This window comes from Anoplopoma fimbria, chromosome 16 (assembly GCF_027596085.1).
Source record: "Anoplopoma fimbria isolate UVic2021 breed Golden Eagle Sablefish chromosome 16, Afim_UVic_2022, whole genome shotgun sequence".
Taxonomy (NCBI): Eukaryota; Metazoa; Chordata; class Actinopteri; order Perciformes; family Anoplopomatidae; genus Anoplopoma; species Anoplopoma fimbria.
In genome coordinates this window covers 465,342-488,664 of record NC_072464.1, presented here as the reverse complement: position 1 = coordinate 488,664, position 23,323 = coordinate 465,342, and the positions used below count along the sequence as shown (strand labels likewise).

Sequence of the window (23,323 nt, the reverse complement as noted above, 5' to 3'; positions counted from 1 at the left end):
CCTTAAGCTTGACCCTAAGACAGGCTCCCGTCTAGAGCGCACAGTGGTGACTGGATTCCACCGGCCTTACCTAGTGGCAGCTTGCTCGAGCACAGGCATGGTAGCTGTGTCTGAAAGGGGCAATGAAACAGGTCGTGTGCCTTGCATTAAAGTGCTGGAGCCAGGCTGGAACACAGTGAGAATTTTAGGTATATGTGCCGGTATGGGACCAGTCCTCGCCTGCCCCTGGGGCATCTCTATAGACACAGATGGTAATGTTCTGGTAGCGGACTGGGGGGAGCAGCACAGAGTCCTGTTCTACCCGGCAGAGGGAGTCGGGTGGCCGATAGTGACCCAGGGCTTGAGTAGTCCACGCGGACTGGCCCTGCTACCTGAGGGCCGACTAGCTGTGTCCGACAGCATGCACCATTGCATTAAGATATATCAGTACAAAGTGACCCATGACTAGAGAGGGTGAGTTGATGTTTAAAACTACCACCACAAAACTGTGATGAGGTAACCAATCACACCTGAGATGCTGTGTGTATTTATTCTTAATAATTTAGGTAATGTTAGTGCATAACCGCAACCACATTTAGATGCAGCTCCTGTGCTGATGTTGTAAACTTCACTTGTGAAACTCTTTATTTAGACTGACAAGGCATGTATTGGTGTCCGGTATAGCAAAGGGGTTGGCAATCTTTTTTATATGAATTGCCATTTTTAAATGTTGTAAATCGGTGTGCCATATCAACATTAAGGTAAATAATACATTTAATTATGACAGCACATCAATATTTAAATCACCAAAGAATCTGCAATTTCCATCCATACGTCCATAACAATAAAAAAAATAGTTGTTGTTAATAATCAGGATTTTGTTATTATCTCTGTTAGGAGGATCAATATCTATGCCAGGAAAATCATGGGAACAATCACATGTGTGTCTGGGTGCTTCCATGAGTGAGTGAGTGTGCACCTCAGGGTCTGTCCACGGCTAATCTGACATTCTGCTCCAGTAAACTGCATAATATTTAGGTTAGCCAGTTATGGTTTTGTACTAAAGCACCTCTAGCGATTATGATGAATCACACTTTCTTAAAACTATTTTTATATCCTTTTTTATCTTGCCAGATATGCACTCTAATGAGTGCACCTTTCTAGGTATATCAGAGCACTATAAAAGTAGGCTGCCATCCTTATGAAGACATCCACATCTGAATTAAAATAATTAACCTAACCAACATTCCACAAATCTTGTTCATCAGGAATAAACTAATTAAACTTAACAAATTCTGCAAAAAAGCAAGCACTAACCAATCAGAGGCAGAGCAGAAAAGGACTTAGCGAAATGCGGATTGGGATCAACCAAACTCATTAAACTGTTTTGCTTGTTCAGTCATCCACATACCCCAAAAAATAACCAAATGAAAATATATAACAGGTCACAACGACAGCTGTGAAAGAGGTAATTTGGCATGCGGTTGAGAAGGCACTCTAACATTTCGAAAAACCGTCTCACACACTTATTGCTAGTGTGCCATTAGCTAAGCTCCTGCGTGCCAAGTGCCTAAGGTTGCCTACCCCTGGTCTAGCTGTACAGTAAGAGCACAGTCAAGTGTCTGAAGTTGTAAGCAGAAGGTTATCCATTCATCCTAAATGCAAAAGCTATGAGGATAACCTATAGAGACAAAGATAAGCTGAGCAAATATGGTGCTCAGTGTAGCATATGTGTAGTTTGGTTTAGTTTTGCTGCTCTCAATTATTCAGCGTCAAAGAGATTTGCTAATTTATTTCCGAAAACTGTTTATTGATTAGAGTATAATCATTGTCAAATGCAGTATTTTTTTCTTCCAATGTGGCATTTTGATCTTGACGTGTTGATACAATAATGGTTTTAATGTTTCAATGGAATCTTATATTTCAGTAAATTCAGTAATTCCCACAAATCCTACAATTTTTCATGCTGTCACTGATTTTCACTGACAAGCGGTAGAGCTCGGTGCCTTTTTCAGTCCTCCCACTCCCTTCTTTCACCAGCAGTGACATAATGTATCCAACAACCTTTGATGGATTCTGTATTTAACATGTGGATGCACTGATGCCAGAAAGTACAGGGTGGGCTGAATCCTCAGCAGTGAAACCAGACTCATCCAAAAAAAATTCTGTGAAATGTGTCTGTTTATAGCACATTAGGGGACCATTGCAGAGTATTTTATTCTGGGGACTTTTCTACTTTGCTCCACTACCGCTCAGAGGATGTTTTTTACTTTCTACTCCACTACATTCATCTGACAGCTATGATTACTCATTACACATTTAGTATGAGATAGTAAGTTACATAAACATGTATGTGAGCGTTGTTTTAGCTTCAGTTATGCAATTCTGACATTATCTTATCAGTTTTAAAATTGGAATGATGTTAGAGAGTTCAATAAACCTAGTGTTGTCATTTTTATTTACTACTTTAGAGTCAAGAGAGATTATTAACTCATATTTATATCTATCCCCTGGAAAATCTACTGTTGTAATTACATCTATGTTAACAATAATAAAGAAAAAGTTTGTTGAAATGTTTTCTATTTATTCTGATCTTTTCTTCCTGCGAGTTGCTTTGTTTCATAATACAAAAAATCTGGTAAATCCTGTTAATTTTTTATCATTAGGAGTTACAGCAATAATAAAAGCCTTTCCAGATATACAACAGTGGAGCTACATTAACTTTAAATATTCCTTAAAAATATCATGGTTTGTATGTTAGCAAATGTTTTATTGAAGATTACAGATATATTTTAAAACATGTGTAAGGAGTCGAATGAATACTGGACCTAAACTAATTTACAGAATGGAGAAATTAATTATTTTCCAATTCATTTATTTTCAATATCAATTTAACTTAACAATCAATAATTTGTCATTCATTTGACACAATATGCTGGCCAACTCTTGCACAAGTTGGAAATCATGAGTTAAATTCAGCAACACCAACCACAATTAGAATCTGGATGCCGATGAAAAATGAATAACTGCAAAAATGATCCTCTTAGGTCGAACAACCACTTACTCATATCTGTTGCCACGAGTAACACTGGGCTTTGTTTGCATTTCTGCATATCCGAGGGATTCATACTGATCTCCCAACAGAACAAACAGTTTCTCTTGTTCCATCATCCTCACTTGTTCCATTGTGCCTGTAAGAAATTCTATGGTAACACATTTTGTCCTCTCTTTAAAAAAAATAGCTGAGGTAAAACTAGTTTTTTTTAACCATCCATGTAATGAAGCCAAATAAGAGCAGGGTGCCCGAGGGCTTGAGCCCAATAAAACATCATACGGCATAAACACACACACACATACACACAGTCAAGTTTTCATGGCTTTCGGGGGTATTGCATTGACTTACATTAATTTGCAGGAGACTTATCCTGACCCTTACCAAAACCGCCACAAGCCCACTCCTAACCCTTACCCCAACCTTATCCTAAATCTAAAACTTATCCTTACCTTAAACCAAGTCTTCACCCTAAAATATAATTATGTACGTTATGGGGACAGCATTTGTCCCCACAATGTGAGTGTGTAATCAGATTTATGTCCCCACAAGACATGTAAAACACGCATACACACACGCATGGGCAATGCGATCTCTTAATTGTTTTTCTTTAATAAATATTTTTTGTTGATTCTTATATTTTGTTATCATATTTTACTTATATTTGTTTAATTGTGTCTTTTTATATTTCCTTTTTTCAGTTATAAAACCTTCTTATTACTTACTACTGCACCTGCCCTAACCAGCTGTACACATTCCTATACATCTCTATTCTGGATAATTCTTATCTGAACTACACTACAGTGATCCATATCATACATCCCACTGTACAAAAGGTCTCGTTAATGTATCAGATATTAGGCTGGGGAACATAGAACCCTGGGAACATACGCCTTCAGCCACGTTAGCTAGCATGCTAACGTTTATTGTTGATAAAAGCAATGCAATCTCTTCAGCATCTCTCATAAACATTTAACGTCCAACAGTGCTCTGGTTTTGTCGGCTAATTTATATAAATCAAATACACACAAAACTTTGAATATTCAGAATGCTATCTTTAGCTTACTACTAGCACAAATCACCTCACCTGAGTCAGGTTGTGCAGGCTGAGTCGAGGATACACTTCAGTGCAGGGTTCAGGTCATTATACAAAGACTTTTCTTTGAGTCAAATCAAAACCCAATTTAGAGACACAATTGTATTGGGGGAAACCTGATGGCTGATGCCACAGTTGTTGTATTTTCCTGCCACTGCCACCAGGTGTTACTAAAGAGTGTAAGAGTTAACCTTCCTGTTCCCCGGTTATCAGGTTCTCCTGTTTCCCATCAGCTGTTTCCTAGTTGATGAACTATCCTGTTTCTCCATTGTTCTCTAGTCAGCCAGCAATCTTGTTTCCTAGCCAGCTGGTCGTCTTGTCTTCCAGCTTCCTGTTCATCACTCAGTCAGCTTACCCCTTCTCTCCCAGTTCACCATTACGTCTCCATTACCCCTTTCACTTGCCCAATTCCATACTCGGCTCTTATATATTATTTACAGTTTGGATGCTTCAAGCAAATTTAGCTTTTCTCTCTCTCACTCACTTAACATCATCCAGAAAAAATAATTGTTTATTGTTTTCATACATTTGGAATTGAACACTTACATTAAGGATATTAAAACTGATTTTGCAGTTGAAATATACGCACTTGTAAGATGTCTTCAAACCAAAGTAAATAACACAAATAAACGTAACACTTGCTCAGTCACGTTGTTCAATTATAGATGAACGCATTTATATAAGAACATCATAACCTTGTGCTCAATGTATTCATTGATGTTGACTTAACACTTGAGCTGTGGAGAAGGAATTATGAAAATGACTGGACTCCTAGGGAGGAGACACCAACGGAAAAATGAACAGATTATTCACAGAGTGAAGGGAGAAGAGGCTCGATTCTCATGGTGAAGAAAAAATACTAACCCTGCTGTATTCCAATTTTTGTCGTACACGTATCTTAAAGTGTTAAACCTACCCATTTCCACAAAACATGTTTGCTTTTGTTCTGTGTAGGCTGATGTTTCTATTAAAGAGCATACGATTAAACAGAGGCAGAGTAAAGCTACTGCCTGCCTCTCCAGCTTGTCCTTATTAGAGCAAGTTACACACCCGTCAGTACAACATGTGGCTGGCCTACGCATCCAAACATATAGCATGTACACACTGCTGTCTCTTTTTTTCAGTCACCTTGGTGACGGAGCTGACTTGGGGACTAAAATAAACATGTACACTCTGCTGGATGCAGATTGTACTGTGTCTTCACTAATGTGTATGATTTCAAAGTGTTTTTTCTTATCCAAGTTGGCCTTCCTGCCACAGCAAGCTTACATTTTCCACCACTGAAAACTGAGCTTTTATAAATACTCTTCATAGTGGAACAAAAATGTGAAAAAAGAGCTTTTTGAAAACCCTGATGTAAGGCTTTCAGTCTTTACAGACAGGGTTGAGAATACAGTATATTAAACAGAAATATTCTACCTCCTAAACTCTAATTTGTGCAGTTGTCTGACAAAGGGAACATTTGTGAGTGACTGTGTTCTTCAACATAGAGAACCAAAGTCCCACAACACATCTGGGCTAGCTATTGTTCCATTATATGTCACGTTCTCACACAGCAGTTTTTTTTGTCAGTCTTCCTGAAACAATGAATGTTTCCGTGGGGTTTCTATCTATATTCTGTGCTAAATGGGTATGTCGTGCAGTGCTGGACATAAAAATGTCAACTCCTTGTCAGAAAATATTAATAATGACATGTTGGGGAACTGAAATGATGAGGTATTTAAATTCACTGAAGGGAGATGAAACAAATTAGTGAAATAAAAGAGCTTTTAGCTTTAAAACTCTTGTTTTGAGAAGATCATCACACTCATGATGGAATGCTAAGTTGCCAGAAGGCAAAAGCTCTTTACACTTAGGTCCAACTCAAGCATAATATAATAAAGCTTTAGACCTTTTTCAAGGTAAATATCAACAAAAGAGCTTAAATTGACAGCAATAAGAGCACACCTGTGCCTTTTCACAAAAGCACACATGAAAAAGATACTTCTGAAGTGTGGCTGCAAAGGTCCAAACACCAAAAGAGTTTCACAAATAGACAGGTCAATAGAGCCCTCCTTTTTAAAGTTTCAAAACTGTCCAAAAGCGCTTGGTTTTATACTCCCAGATGGCAAACGACAGCCCACTGCCAGACTTTCATCTCTGCATGATGCTACTACATCAGAAGCTTTCTGTGAAATTCAGTAGTAGAGGGCATGAGAAATTTACAAATAAGCAGACAGGCAATAGTTAGACAGGTTTTATGGCACTGTTTGCCACTTTAATGAATTAATCCAGTTAAATATCAATCCAATGCAAAATTATAAAGAACAAAACATTTCTTTAGGCCATGTAAAAGTTTGGAATTAACAAACCTCCCACAAACCACCCTCAGTTTTAATGGTCCAATTTTCCCTTTCCTTCCTGCTTGCTCACAGACGCGCACACACACTGCAAGCGAGCCAAGTTGTTTGAGTACACTTGGCTGTTTTTTATGGTGTGTATCATAAACCTCACACTGGGTCAGGCTTTGGTAGGTTTGCGTTTCTGCAAACAGTTTTTGGTTGTCAGCAATGGACCGATGGGGGATGTAGGCCAGTTTATAGTAAATATCAAAGGCTTGAATGAAGATCAAGGCACAAGCCTAAAGCTATCAAACAGGGTTGTTTTCCGTTTAAAGAGGGGATCTTTAGTAGCAAAAAATAATCTAAAACATAACCCAGACTGTCAAATAAGTTCTACTTTGAAAATGAACATGGCTAAGCTTTACACGTAAAATGAATGAGCATGATCTTGTCTGATAGGCCTGTTCAACACACACAACAGGCAACGGAAGGGCCGGAATGTAAGCCTAGATGTCATAGAGTTTGTTCTTCCTCTGATGTTTTGAAGGCGGGGTGGAGAGAGATCCCTTCCTCTCTCCTCTGAACCCAAAAAGTCATTGTATACAGTGAAAACTGCCTAACTACACCTAAAACAAAGATGTTGTCATTACAATTAAAATGTCTGCATCACCAGTGACTATTTTTGTTTTGGTACCACAACATAACCTGTAAATAAAAAAACAAAACCTCACATTTGAAACGGTGCAACCAGAGAATATTTGGCAGTGTGCTTGATAAATTACTTCTTTAAATTACTTCATTTACTGAAAATGAACTAATTGTTTCATCACTAACCCACATACAAAATAAAAGGTTTGTGAAGCGCTTTAAGCAATAGATAACTTCACGTACTGGAATACCAGTCACAGGGGTGTCTCTCTCTTATATAAGGCTGCACTGGTGGGCCCTTCAAACTGCAGTTTGATGGCCTGTTTCAGATTAAGTTGCGGGTCTGTGGTTGTCATACCAACCATAACATCCTCCGGCAAGGCACTACAAGGTTGGACTGGGCTAAAACTGTAGCAAGCAGGTGACAAAATGTTCTTCTCGGGTAGAGAATCCCAAGCTTCCCCTTGAAGTGGGCTCTGTAGTCTATATGGGTAGCCTAAAGGAGGACTTTCTCGGTTTTTAGCACCTACTGCAGGGCTGTCCTGCCCTGGCATTATCCCAAGGGAAGCCATGACGGAGTTCCATTTGCCACCAGCAGAAGTAGTCCTGTCTGCTTTAATTAGGTTTGAGTTTTGTTTGTTCATTTTGTCGTGATATTCAAGTCCAGACGACAAGCCTTTCTGAGGCAGTTCGCAGTTGTGTACCATGGCAGCGACTGTGCAAACAGTGGAAGGAGGGCTGCCTTTGGGATGCCTCTGACTGCTTCCATGTAGGCTGCCCATGCCCGAGCACCCTGGCAGGAGGAGGGTGGAGGGACGACTACGACTGCGAGGCAGTGAGTGCTGTTGGATTTGCTGAATAAAGCTGAGGCTGTCAGCTGGCACTGTCTGCAGCGTAGCCAGCGAGTGGCAGGTAGATGAGGTTTGGGAGCTCTGCATGGAGTGGAACCGTTCGGCAGTGGAGCCGGGAGATGAGACTGAAGAGGAGGAGGTTAGAGCCGTCACTTCACCTCCATTACTCTCGAAGAAGCCCGAGGAGAGGATCTTGTTGGATTTTGAAGGGGAGACAGTACTAGAGTTGGGCAACCGGCCTACATATGGCTTGGCTCCGTAGCTCTCCAAAAGTCTAACGATGTTAAAGTGCCCGTGTTTACCAGCCACTTTGACTGGACTACGGCCATATTTATCCATGTGATTGGGATTTGCACCTCTTTCCAGAAGCATTGCAACAATGTTTGCATGTCCCTCCTGGGCTGCGATGCTGAGAGCTGTTGCCCGCTGGTGACACGCAAGGTCAATAATGACACCACTGTTTTCAAGGAGATGATTTCCTACTTCAGCATGTCCTGTCCAAGCTACTGAATGGATTGGTGGTCTCCCCTCTGTGTCCTGTGCATTGGGGTTTGCCCCATGTTTTAGCAGTAGGTCCACCATCTCCACACACCCTTGCCAGGAAGCCACATGAAGTGCTGTACGGCCCTCAGAGTCTCGGGACTCCAGGGGTACGCCTCCTTTCTCTATAAGGAGATTAGCCTTTTCAAGGCGATTCTCCAACACCAGTAGGTAGAGCAGAGGCCTTCCCTCTGCATCCCGAACATCAGTATCAGCCCCTCGCCTCATAAGCAGCTCGGCAACCTCAACATGGCCCTCCAGGAGGGCGGCACTCAAGGCAGAATGTCCATCGTATGCCCTGTGATCAATGGGAGAACGTCTGTCCAACAACAGCCTGACAGTGCTCCAATGACCTTCCTGGGCAGCCAGTATTAGAGGGGTGCGTCCTTCAATGTCCATCTCTCCGACACGTGCCATGCTGCCTCGCTCCGTCAAAATAGCGCACACACCCCGATGGCCTTCACAGGCAGCAGCGTGCAGTGGAGTCCAGCCGAGGTCGTCCTTGTGGTTCTCGTCCAGGCCTCGGTCTAGCAGGGCGCGGACCACCTCAACGCTGCCTCTTGCTGCTGCCAGGCAGAGTGCCGTTCTGCCTTCACAATCAATGGCGTCCACAGCTGCTCCCCAGAAAAGCAGACGTGACACCGTCTTCATGTGGCCCATTGCTGCAGCTGCCAGGAGGGGAGTAACAGCCGCTGCTGCTGGGACATTGCCATTAGGGCCAGCAGTCTCATCTACATCAGCCCCAGCTTCTAACAGAAGCTCAACTATGTCATCATGGCCCTCGTAAGCTGCAAGAAGCAACGGTGTCATTCCATCATGGTCTCTGTGTCCTGGATCTGCTCCACGCTCCAGTAACAGACTTGCTACTTCACCATAACCTTTGACCCCTGCTGCTGTAGGAACACAGAGGGCAGCGACTGACAGAGCAGTGCGCCCATCTCCATCAGCCAAGTTAACTTCTGCTTCGTGGTCCAGCAATATCTCCACGGCTTCATGATGTCCCATATATGCAGCAGCGATAATCGGCGTGCGGCCCTTGCTGTCAGCTTTGTCAACCTGTGCCCCATAGTCCAGCAGGGTAAGGACGACTTCCTCATGCCCTCCCCACGCGGCAGCTCTGAGAGCAGTCCGGCCCTCGGCGTCACATCCATCCACATCTGCTCCTGCATCCAGCAGAAGCCGGACAGCCTCGCTGTGTCCTCCCCATGCTGCAGAGCGTAGTGCTGTCCAGCCTTCGTTGTCAACATGCTCCATCATCCGCACAGCAGTTTCCGGCCCCTGGCTCTTGGTCCAGTCCAAGAGCACAGACAACACTTTGACATGCCCCTGCCTGGAAGCCAAAGTCAGTGGCGTTTGACCCTGTTGATCACTGACCAGTGGATCATATCCGCGTGCCAGGAGAAGTTTGGCTACATTTACAGAACCCTCCTGGGCCGCACTTGCAAGCAAGGTCTGTCCGTCTGTGGAACCAAGATGGTTAACAGAAACCCTGCAGCCTAGAAGCTTCTTTACAGACGCGTCCCTTTCAAATGCTGGTCTTAAACTACTTCCCTCTTCACTTGTACAATACACTCCAACACTTGGGTGTGCATCTGAAAGACAGGCTGCAGTGACGAGCCCACAACTCATTAACAGCTGAAGCACTTCCTGGCTGACTAGAACAGGAGGCTGGGTAATGGATGTGGTGAGGGCACTACTGCCACTAGTCGTAAGAGCAGGCACACCTGCCCACAGCATCCACAATGCCAATAATGAGGGGTTATCTTTATGGTGACCTGATAAAACTAAATGTGTGGCTAGCTGGCAAGTGTCCTCAATGTCCAGGTGGGGTCCCTGCAAAGTCAGAGCCATGGCAAGCATGCTGTGACCCTCTGTTCTGCTACACAGGTACTTCTGTGTGCAATACTTAACGTCCGTCAGCCACTCAGCAAAGCTGGCATGAAAAAGTAGTTTGGTGCCCCCAGGGCCATCGATCAGGAGAGGTGTGAGGGTTCGGAGCTTGTTCTGGAAGTCCTGGGGGTTGAGCGAGGTGTCATGTGTCCGGGCTGCTGTGAAAAGCTGCTGTGGCGTGAGGGGCCTCGCAGCAGCCAAGAGGGCATTGAGGAGAGGCCTGACAAAGACAAAGAGCCCCCGGGGGAACAGCTTCTGGCACAACCACAGGTAGAGGCCATTCAGAGTCCCAGGGATGTCACGGATCTCCCTGAGACCTACCAGTGCACCTGCCACACCATCCAGCACACGCTCAAGGAAGAGAAAGCAGCCGCCGCTCTTGATGTGCAGCAGATTCAGCATGTCCGCCGTGTCAGGGGTGAGCTGACGCCGAAGTGTTGCGTCTTCATCCAGGCGGCAGAGGATGTACTGTTGCACGTCACGGACTGGCGGGGGTTTGCGCAGATCGTCTAGAGAGAGCCTATGAAAACCTATAACACAGAAAGAGAGCTGAGATTAGAAATTTGTTGAGGCAAATAAATAACAGACACTCAAACAGTGATTTCAATTTCCATTTGCCTGAGGTAGTTCAGGTTCATGTCAGGACCCACATAGACTCTCATTTATATCTTAAAGCGCAAAGCCCATTTAGATGAGTTACTCCTTCTTCATACCTGAGAACATCTTGCACACAGCCTTGTTGTGGCGGCGGACGGAGCAGACCAGGAGCAACCAGCCAGGCAGCAGGTGTTGATTGGCGGCCAGGAGCTGCGCAATGGAGATGCTCTCCCCACCTCCCTCGCCTGCCTTATACCCTACATCCAGGGAGTCCACCAATACCATCAGAGTCTGGGCAGGAGGAGGAAGGTCCAAGAGGGGTCCCAACACTGCTCTAAGGATATGTGAGAAAGAGCCAAGACACACAAGGGAAGAGATTAAATGTCTGCAGAGTAATAACAATCACAGAAAAACATAGCAGGTTGATCCTTTTGCACATAAAGTCAGTGTCACTAAAATTCACTTCAAAAAGGCACAAATTTTGCCGTGACATGAAGCGATTCCCCCCCCAAAAAACTTTGTAAAGTAACCAACTTAATATGTCACTCAAACTGAGATCACAGCAGACGACCGAAGTAAAGCGCTATTACCTCAAACCACTTTAAAACTCAAATAGAGCTGTGACTAGAGAACAAGAATTGCAAATATATTAACTTCTACTGTGATTAAACTCTGGAATATGATGTGAAACAGTGAAAGAATTTAGACATTGGCAAAAGCCATAAATTGTTGAAGAGCACAGTAAGCCCCCGCACCCTGCTGTGATCGGATGGTGACTCAGGTTCATGGAACTTCTGAAATGCCCGCTCCACCCTGGGCATGCTCACACACACGTGGGTTGATGTGTGCACACAGGTTATAAAACACACACACACGCACACACACACACACACACACACACACACACACACACACACACACACACACACACACACACACACACACACACACACACACACACACGCAATCCTAACATACTTGTACGATGCAACTCTCCTTCTGAAGTACTTCCACCAACTATAATTTCCAGACCCTTAAAACGTCTCAATGTAACATGCCTGAGCTTTGATTTAATATCTTTTCCCCTGCACTTTTGTAAAAACCCTTAAGTACTCCAGCTAGTTTAAACTAGCGATTGATTTAAGTAAGAATCAAATCCTGCAGTCATAAAGATTACTGTACAGAGCCGTTGGAGCATAAACACCACATAAAGAAAGTGCAAGTTTAACGAGGGAAGGGGGGAACCTTGAGAACGAAGTCGTTGCTTCCAGATGATTACTGTGGCTGCAGGAGAAACATGCCTGAACCAAAGACACTACTGCTTTCTTACACCTATGATGATGCTTTGGTAACTGTATGGTAATACTAGCTATTATAGGAACCCATGTTCAGCCCATCTAAACAAAGCCAAGAAGCGCCAGACCTATGTTTAAACTGGGCCAGAGGAATGTTGTAAAGCGGTAGTTACTGGATTACTGACTACTTTAAGAATCATTTATCATAAAACTTAGAATTTTAATCGCTGCTTTAAATCTTTTTTTAGACAGACCAAAAACAAAGTTTGTTAATTATTATTATATACTGTGTCTTTAATAACTTTATAAAAAATGTGTCATGAACTAAATCAAATACATAACACTGTATCTACAGCTAAATACTGACTACCCATTGTTAAATGTCAGAAACACATTTAACAATACATTCTTTACCAGGTCTGGTTTAATTCTGTGTTATGTTTAGCAGAGATCTGTACAGAACTGCGCTCACAGACAGAAGTCTAGTTTCAAAGGTGACAAACGGTGATTAACCTGTGACAGCAGTCTGGTATGACTGGGTCACACAGAGGCTAAACCTAATTATCCTGCAGCAAACACAGGGTTCACGTTTGTTTGTGCTGTCATTATTGGTAATGTCTATATTTTAGGAATGACCAGAAGGTCCAATCACCTTTAGTCACCAAAGAGGTTTTTTTTAAACCCTGATATTTACACAAAAACCTAACAAAAAAATGTTAAGCCTGAAAATTATCTACAGCCTTTGGCAATTTTGTTCGTTTCTGGTGCCTAATAAAAGCAAATCAAGCAGCGTTTCCAATCCTGTCAAAGCGCCGGGAAAAGATCATTCAACCTGTAAACAGAGCCGGTGTACTCTGCTAAATCCACAAGCTTGGCGACTGAATCAAACAGAAGCCTGTGAAGTTGAGTTTCTTAAAGCAGGGTCATTCACCGAAATGTTGAGTTCAACATCAAAGTATCAGTCTCGAGGTTAACATATGCAAGGGAGTGGGTTGGGAAATTTCAACATCACAGAAATTAGTCATCCGTAATCGACCCTGTTTGAGCTACAACCATAAAATTGTTCTGCACCGTGTTCTGATTCTGAAACATAATAAGTAATTATTACCTCCTCTATTAAACTGTCCATAACCTGTCCTCACATAATGGATACTTTAACTAACTGGTGGCAACATGTACATTAGTTCAGGGTTTACCCACAGGAAATGATTCAGCAGAGGTGGTAAGTCACCCACATCCTGCCACATCTCCACTCAAGATAAACAAGATTGAAGATAGTAAACAGTAATGAGACTGAAATATATGGCATGTGCTTTGTGGCATAGCATGTCTAATTTTCCCTTGAAGGTTAATGTTGTATACATTTATAAACATTTAAATTTCATGATGTTAGTTGAAGCAGTCTTTTAGACAAGGTGGCCCGCATCTACTGTAGAAATGCAGGACTTCACAAACAATCATCACCTGGATTTCTTTTAAACTCTTAAGGGCTGCAAGTAACTAAAGATAATTTTCATCATGAATCAATTAAATGCTTTAAAAAAATAATGAAAAAAATGCCATCACAAATTCCAAGATCCCAAGGTGACATCATCAAATTGCTGATTTTGTGCAACCAACAGTCTTAAGAACCCAAAATATTCAATTTACAATTATAAAAAAAACACAGAAAAAAAGCAAATCTTCAAATTTGAGAGGCATCAAATCATGTTTGCTTCATTTGGCTTTATATGATGAATTTTAATTATTTTTGATTAAATGTATTTGGATTAGATTTGGTGATGACTAGGTCTTTGAAGGCGACATATCAAGCTCATTTTTAGGTTCATACTTGCATTTTGGGTTTCTACTAGAACATGTTTACACGCTTTAATGTTCGAAAAACATTAATAAATTACTTTTCTCATACTGTTGGTCTTAATACACCTGTATTCACCCTCTTCTTGAATCGCCCTGCTTTAGCGCCTGTCTCTTTAAGACCCCCTCCCTAAAAAGGCCAGTCTGCTAACATTTGAGTTGGGAGAAAAAAATATGGTGCATCTTTGCAAAGGTAGTTCTCAAATCGTGGGTGGAGGTACTCAGATATATATCCTAATGAGCCTGAATGTGACATAGGAAGGGGAGCCAAATCTGAATGGCTTGTTGAATCACGTTTTCGGATCAATGCAGCCCAGAAAACAAACAGACTGGGTTGTCTTATTTCCCAGTTTGTTGGTTGATAGGCACTCCAGTTACGCAAATGTATGTGCACAAGAGCTGATAACAAAATTTTTGATAATATGTCCCTTTCCATCGACACCAACGTGGCTCACCCTCTTGGATCCATAGCCACCTCTTATTTAATTTAAACGCAGCCTCCAGAATGTTCTGGCTCGTGAACACTGCAGTCCTCTTACTCCAAGTAAAGTCTGAGGATTTGCTGTAGCAAGTAGCCACTGAGTCATCTCATTACCTTAACACATTGTCTTCCACAGTAGCCTGGATTTTTATAATGGAGCATATGCTGCAATTAAAAGCGGATTTAAACCCTGCCCTTGGGTGACGGCTACATCTGGGTTGCAACAAGCTTATCATACCTCTGTTTGCTTTAGTCATCTGATTACAATGACACTCCCTGGACTGGCACACTTTCATTTCTGCGGAGGAGGAAACGTTAATGAAGCTTTTATTGCTGGTTGAGGCTTTCCGCTCCAATCTGCCCACATAGTCCTGGACACAGGAAGGTGGGTGACCTTTGACCCTCGTTAATTCAGCTTGTGTAGGTTAGCATGTAACAAACAAGCCAGGTTTCTCAGGTGGTGGTTTTCTAACTGAACCTAGAGTCATATTAAGATCTGGAGAGGGTCTATCCTCTGAAACAAACTGCCTGATGACCACTATTCTTTTCAGGCTTATGATTCGTTATTATACTCTCATGTATGTGTGTGTCTGTAGTTTATGTTTGTGGGGGTTTTCCAGTTATTCAGTCGTTTGGTGTTTTTTTTCTTTCATTCTTTCTTGAAATCGTTGCTTTTTCTTCTGCATGTTACTCGTTGCTGCATGCATTTGAATATGAAACATGTTGAGTTTACTTGAAATTAAATGTACGGTGAAATACAACACCGCGTTACTTCAGGAGAAACTATCACAGTCAGGGATGACCCGACTGGCTGTAAAACTCCTTTTTCTAGCAACGCTGTAACCGATGTGCATGTCTTCTTATTACATTATTATTTAAACTTTACTTGACCAGGCGAGCCTCATTCAGACAAAAAAAAATAATCAATAGTGCCCTGGGCAAGATAGGCAGCATTGACAACGAGCTACAGACTACAAATACTGTATAAAAAAGGCTAAAAGAAAATTTCCCTGGTTCAGAATTAAACCATTACTAGAACAGTTTGTGGTTTAAAAGCAAAGTGGGCCAACCAAAGGTTAATATGATAATAGATATGAGATGTTGCCATGAACAGTCAATCAAACAATATAAGAAATATGACTCTAAAATAAAGTGTGTATGAGCATTTAATAACCATGGTTACATGTATGTATGTATGCATGTCAGCATGCAAGTGTGATGTTTTTCCTTGATTTGTCAGACACAGAAAAGCAGTTTAGAAAGCTGTGCATTGTTCTTGTGTCCTACTTTGTGTTTTCTGGCAGCTCCTTATTAAAAGTGAGCGAAAAGTAGAAACCGCACAGCAACTATTCCCCCAAAAACATCAAAACACAAAATCCCTTTTTTATCACGTTGCTACCTGTTCATCGTTATTTATGTCATATACAGTCCCGTAGCAGTCTCCTCAAATAGTGCTGGTAATCAGAGAGCCTGCTGTGAGTGGTGAGACCAACTGAAGCAAAGATTCATGTCCAAGGAATGAGTCACCTGTCAGTGCATAGGATTCATATGATGTGTTCACTCCAGTTGTAGAACCAACTACATGTATACATATATTTATGAACTATACTGGATGGGAAGTGCATTTTAGAGATAATTTGTTATATTCAATAAATAAATAAATCAATAAATCAAAAGATCTGGCAAACAAACAATAAAAAACCTGTGGCTGTTGCAGAACTGTAATAAGGCTGACATGCCTGTCTACCTGCGTGGACTCTAGAAATGTACTCATTGTGCATCCCCAAAGTCTTCCTCAAGCTGCTAACGTGACAGCTGTGAGTACTAACAATAACCATGTTTGTTGGTTTACTTCCTTGTGATGATTTTTCGGGGACTTTCTCACTAGATTGAGAAACTTTTGGAGCTAGTTCTACAAATAACTTTCTTTGGAAAAGAGTTGGCAACACTTGGCTGGGTTATTTTTCGGTTGGATACATTTTAAAAAGTAGTGTACTCTTCCTGTTTGCTCCAATGTTACTTACCCAAGCTTTAAGTATGTCCATTCTATGCTACTTTATACTTAAATGCTACTACATTTCAGAGGGAAATGTAGGTATTACTTCACTGTATTTCATTAAACTTATAAATGACTAGTTATTTAAAAGAAAAAAACAAACATGATATGATATGTATGTACTATATTACTAGTCTACCCAGTAGTATGCAAAGAATGTAAAACTGGGATAACAACAGAATAAAATTCAATATTCTAAAATAACATAACAGGTCAAAAGGAGCAAGAGTCATTTTATTTTTAATACTTTAAGTACGTTCTGCTGATAACACTTCTGTACTTTAACTTAAGCCCATTTTTTAATTCAGGGCTTTTACTTTTACAATGGCGTATTTTCAGACTATGGCATTTCCACCTTAACTTAGGTAAAGTGTCTAAGGACTTCTTCCCCCTTTGTCCTCTTGGTATGCTTGTAATACGACAGTGTGAACATGAAATGGACCAGACAAAAAGGCAACATGGAAACTGGTTTCCCCCCCCAATTTATGTGAGCCAAATGAGTGGTGTGAAACCAACCCTAACCCTCAAACAATAACACAACTTTGATTTAAATTCACAGTTAGAGACCAACTTTTTGAACTTTAAATCGAACCGTTTCAAGCAGAGAGATATAAGTGCACCAAAGAGTTTCGTGACTTGCTGACTCCAGCCAGCGCTCAGTCAGATCAGGGCATACAGTGCGTCCCATGCACGTCCTCTCACTGCCAATTCAAGCCCATGTTTCAACAGTTTGTCAGCTGCTGTTGTCACGTGGCAAGCTTTTGCCCGCAGCTACTTTCTCTCACGAATACAAACAGCGTCTGGCTGCGAGCCAGTCTGAGAGGAGTGAGGAATCCAGCTCGGTACTTCACACCAGAGGTAGGCAAACACAGGAGGAGTGTAAAAAAGCTCAGACTCATCGCAGAGTAAACACGCCGGGAGAGAGTGAAAAAAAGTCCCGGAGAGGAGGGTGACCTCGCTGACTGCCGCCGAGACGGTCACTGGGGTACTGGAGGCATTTTTCACCTCTTTGTTCTTTTTTTCCTTCTCCTTCTTCTCCCCCCCCCCCCTCGCTGAAAGGGAAGTTGTGTCGTAAATAACACTGTAGCATTCATTCACAGTTGAAGCCCATTGTGTGTGCTGTGAATGGGCCGCATTATGAGAGGAGAAATAAATATAAGACGAAGAAGAATAGCTGCTGCCGTCAATTTTCCTGTGACTGCCTTGGCCTCTCTTTCCTTCGGCGATGACCACATGGGTTTTACAGTTACAGGTTTTGAAACTCTTCTTTTTCTGATGACAGTTTAAACACCTGCAGAAAACACCTCCGTTTAGACGCAGCTGTCAAGCTTTCATGGATCTTTTCCCCACAACATGAGCTGCCACTGTGTTTGAGCCTGATTTACTCATTTTTGAGTGAGTGCGGAGCTTTTTTTACGTATATGCATGTTGCATTACAGTATTGCAATGAGTGCGATGATTCCAAATCATTGTTAGTCAACTTGCAGTGGACTTGTATCATCTCAGAATTGACCCTTCACTAAGTCCCGCAAATTGACTGCAGACAGACCCATCATAGCTCAGCATCGGCCAGCTCCCACCAAGGACCGACACCTATCAAGCTCTGTTCCAAAATACTCTGATGCAGTCATTTCAGATTTTCTTCATTTTTAGGATGGTTTTGTGGGCTATTCATAGTTGTGAATTGTGTAATAGTGATACTTGTTACCCAGAGAAGTTGGAGGGAGACACACTTTTCTGAAACGTTACACTTCTCCGTGAAGAATTAAGGAGCTAACATTAGGAGAGTACGCTATCATTAACTAGCCTTAGCACTTCTATGCTACGCTGGCTACCGAAGCACGCTTTTGCTTTTTAATGATTGTAAACAGTGAAAAAAGACTTACCCGGATTTACAGGCACGGTATATTGTTCCTTAATTTCATTATCTTCTATCTCGATCGCCAGGTGATATGGTGGTTCGCTTTTACACTTATCTGTAGGCTTAAGCTTCTATCTTTATCTTTTGAACCTGTTTTCATTGCGGAATCAGTTTGACATCTTGGATACATCCTTCAAACATATGTTGTAGATCCTTCAGAGAATAGTTCTTCAGAGAGGGAAGTTAGTGACAGTGTGGGCTCCACGGTGGTTCTGACACCTTGTTGGGGTAGCAGTGGTCGCCAGGATTTTGCAAATTGTCAATTATATGTTATCATTTTACAAAATTATCTTGTACAATTTAGTTAAGAAAGGCACACCTAAAAGTGTTGTTGTACACGCGCCAAGCAATAGCATAACCAACAAGTATACACTGCAACTTTTTTAACCGTATTTAAAGATTAATTTAATTGATTTTTTACGTACATTTGCAATTGATTGAACCATCCAGCCCTAGCTGGAACTGAAGCAATAGGCCACAAATCAAATTCACTTTATCCATGTCGTGTACTATTAAGATCATAATGATCTCAAACCATAGCTTGTCTATTTGACAACAGAACAGATTACACAGTCTCATGATCAGGGTTATGGCGTCTAAAATTACTGCCCACATTGGATGTTTTGGGACACCACAATCAAATGTTGAAACTGTCAATTTAGCAAACAAAAAAAAGGGACTTGAGGAACAGGTTTTCACCTTGTTGTTTTCACCAATAAAACCACTTGTTTGCCCGCTGACTTGTGTCAGATTTAACTCTGTTCAACTGCTCCTGCTCTCATTCAACTACCACCATTTACAGAATGTGATAGCACATGTGCATCGTGATGCGCTGCACTGAGAATGAGCAACGCTCTTGAACAAGCACACACTTGCAAAGCGCCTGGATGGGTTTCAGGCTTGTTACACTTTCCTTAAACTTTCCTCTCCCTCTCATTTGGAAATGTCCTTCAAACCTGCTTTGAACAAAAGTAACCCTCTCGAGATCAACCGTTTGACGGTCACATTAAAAACTTTGAACATTCTTTGAGGAAACATTTGAAAAAAAAAAAAAAAAAAAAGATTCAAACCTCTTGAAGGTGTCATCGGGGTCTCTTTGACAGGCGACAGGCTCCAGACATGAGGATACAGAGGGGCTGTTGAGAATCTCTTCGTACCCAGGAGAAAGGAGAGGTGAGGCCCTCAGCTGCTCCACCAGGCCCAGGACAAACCTCCACAGCAAAGTACTCCTCTGGTCCTCCCACTGGCAGAAGTGTGAGGCCAGGCAACGTGGTGCCAGCCCGACCGCCAACCCTGCTTTGGAAGTGGGCCACACCACTTCGGTGCACAGGGCCGTCTTTCCGGTGCCGGGGCCCCCTGTCACCAGCAGCCCCGGCGGTTGTCCCGGCACAGAGCGGGTGTCCAGGCAGCGCTGCAGCTTGTCCAGGGCCCATTCCCGGCAGTAGAAACGCCGGCCCTGGAGCAAGCTGGAGCTGCTGCGAAATCCGCCGCTACTCATTTGTTCCTGGGCGCCTGACTACCGGGTGACAACTCGATGCTCTTTACTCCACATCCCATGCTCCTACAGTAATCTTACTCCAATTTTTAGGAAGAGCAGCAGCTGATGACACCTCTGGTTTTGTGACAGCTCTGGGTATTTCCTCACACTGACGGTTCCTGAAAGTGTTGCATCAGGTGATCATTATCAGTGGCTGTCCTTCCCCCTGCAGGCCTTGAGGCATAGTTCTGACAAGAAGAGGAGTCAGGGAAAGGTTGAGTCAACTAATGGCTCACCTCTTCAGTGTCTTGATTTGGATTTGTCAGGATCTTTTAGTTGCACGGTTCGAAGTGCATAAGCGAAGAGGAGGATCCATGGTTGCCAGCGTTCGCCGCCCGTCTCCTGGAGTTCCTGGAGCTGTTCAGTGAAAAAATCATAAAGAAAAAAAAGGAATGAGTCAAGAGAGGAACTGACAGCACGTTTTTCACAGATATAATGACACCATATCTCACCCCTCCCCTGATGGTGGAGTCTTCCTCCATCTTCTAATGACAGCTACAGTCTTACCTCCTCTTAGTTTCTGCCCCGCTTCCCTCAAGATCTTGAGCATCGATCAAAGACTGCAGCCTTAGCATGAAATTCTTTTTACCTTTCTCATGCCCTCAGCTCTTTTACAACACTCACACCTCCCTCTCTCCATCTCTCTGTGTATTCGTCTCTCATGCTCTCCGGTTTTTCCTGTTTCGGGTTTATTTGTCTCCTCCCTCCCCTGGTGTTTCTTGGCATGCCAGGACATGCACAGGAGAGCAAAGAGAGAGAGAATGAGAGCGAGAGAGAGAGAGGGGAGGAGAGAGGGAGGACTCTTGTGGCCGTGAGCGATTCAACAGTTGAAAGGTGGGAGGGGTTACCTAGGGTCAAGGTTCATTCACAGGGCAACACTATACCATGTGGCAGCCGCCGGCGCTGAAAAATGAATCCAACGCGGACGTGCCAAAAACTGCAGTTCCACAAATGGCCATTTTGGTTTCAAAAGCAAGTTAATCCCCATGGACCCCCATATTAAAATGCCCAACTTTACAGCAGTAATTTACATGTTGACAGCCCGGCTCTATTGCTAATATCTCCAGTCATGACAACTGTGCCAGTTTAAATTAAATCATGGTTTAAAGGCATGATTGAGGGCGTGACTACTTTCATTGACTGGTGGGTGCCGTCTCAAGGTGCTAGCTGCTAGCTGTCTGTTCTGGGCCGCCTCAGCTCCACCTCTTTCCCCATTTACAAAAGTTAGGCTTTGTTGTCACAAATACCATGCTGTAAAGCAACACCCTGGTTTTGAAGTTTTGTTTCATGAAAAAACCTTTTTAGACTTCTGTTGTAGTGTTTTAATTAATTAATGCGATTTCATTCTGATTTACTCTAAAGTCATGTAAAGTCTGAAGCAATAGGCTACAAATCATATTCACCTCATCCACGTTGTTCAGCATTAAGGTCATAATCATAGCTTGTCTGGTTGACAACAGAACAGATTTAACATTCTCATGATCAGGGTTATGGTGTCTAAAAGGACTAACAACATTTAATGTTTTGGGTCACCACAATCAAATGTTGAAACTGTCAATTTACCACCTGTCAAAATGTAACCTGACGACTAATATAAATCAAATGGTTGGCAAAAAATACCTTAGGAATTACAGTAATTGTGTAATTTTCTGGTTTTACATGCCGTCAAACCACCCTCACCACTGTGTAATCAGCTGTGGGCAATTTCCAGCATGCCCATTTTTAGGTTATGCACAATGTGTCCATAAGCAGCACACTCAAAATTCTATCTATTTTCGACTGCATGTTGCTATTCATTAAAGTGGATGAAAAAAGCCATACACGATGGTTGTTACAAGTTTAAGGACTCCAGACGAGGAATGTCAAAGGATTCTGTGACAAAATTAAAGAGTTCTCAGTATTTCAAGCCAATGCCTAATCAAACAACAGCTCAAATAAAGCCAATTTGTCTGATTAAAGCCATAATTTAACACTTGATGGATCTGGGCAGAAAAGAAAGCCTCACTGCTGTGCATTTCGTCTAATAGCCTGGTGACAGTGTGAGTCAGAGAGCCAATTGGCAGCATAATGCTCTCCTACAGGTAGACAACACATGTTGTACACTTACACCGTCAGCATACGGATGCCAATTTACTGACAATGAACCGGAAAATGAAGAGATTTGTTGTTTTAGCAGGGCACTGAAGACTTGACACCAAGTAGTGAAGTTGTCTACATTCTTGGCATTACTTGTGGTATTTACAAAGCTCTCTGAACTGCGTAGCCTGTAAAGACCCCGGTGCAGCAATCAAAGCCTGGAGCAGCGTTTTTACAGCTTCACAGACATGCCGTCTATGCAGAAGCCAAAAATTCAAGTACATTTTATTTATATAGCCCAAACAGGCCCCAGGCCCGAAGTGGGAGGCATTGCTTATTTTGCTGTATTTATTTTAACTGTTGTAGTTAAAAAACAAGGCAGCAAATGTGTCTGAATTTAACAAATAATCAAAAGTTCAGTGATGGAAAACCATTTATTTAGACTTCTACGGGCTACTTTGTATCCGTTTCCATTCAAGTCATATGGAATTAATTTATGTTCTGTAATGATCTTTACTTTTATTCTGCTGCCGTTTTACAAGATTTTCTCAGCGCACATGCATACATTAAAAAGCCAATAAGAAACTTTGCTTGAATGGCCAGGAAAACGGCATTCTCCAGGACACATCTAGATGGAGGATTAAGGTGTCTCTTACCCTCTCCCCCCATTTAGGGAAACCCAGGCTTCCTGTTCACATGACATTTAAGAGAACAGCTTACTAAAGAAAGCCGACTGTAACCTGGTTACTTAAGTGCATGTAAAGGAGCCGAAGGAAGTTGCCATGCGACCAGTGAAGACACTGTACAAGAAGTACCGGGGAGGATGGATAAACTGTTTTCCATCGAGAAATGGTTACACCACCTAACTGCCTCACATTTATTTTCTACGGCTTTAAGAAATTGTTCGACTTTTTGGGGGAAATAACGTGACCTCTACTTATTTTAAGCCAAAGTCAGATGAGAAGATTGATACCACTCACATGTCTGTGCAATACATATGAAGCTGGAGCCTGCAGCTGGTTAGCTTAGCTTAGCATAAAGACTGAAAACAGGTGGGAAACTGCTAGCCTGAATGTGTTCAGAGGTGACAAAAGTCTCCTACCAGCCCCTCTAAAGCTCACTAACC

At 42.4% G+C, this 23,323-nt stretch overlaps 1 protein-coding gene across 1 annotated transcript; it reads right to left on the bottom strand.

The window, feature by feature from the left end:
- Positions 1-7,317: 7,317 nt before the first annotated feature.
- Positions 7,318-20,085, bottom strand: ankrd50l (ankyrin repeat domain 50-like). The gene is made up of 3 exons (XM_054615489.1): positions 19,655-20,085; positions 11,091-11,308; positions 7,318-10,907 (listed from the first exon to the last, which is right to left on the bottom strand). Exons 1-3 carry the CDS (start codon positions 20,080-20,082, stop codon positions 7,351-7,353), a joined length of 4,203 nt encoding a protein of 1,400 aa, XP_054471464.1. The 5' UTR covers positions 20,083-20,085; the 3' UTR covers positions 7,318-7,350.
- Between the last annotated feature and the right edge of the window lie 3,238 nt (positions 20,086-23,323).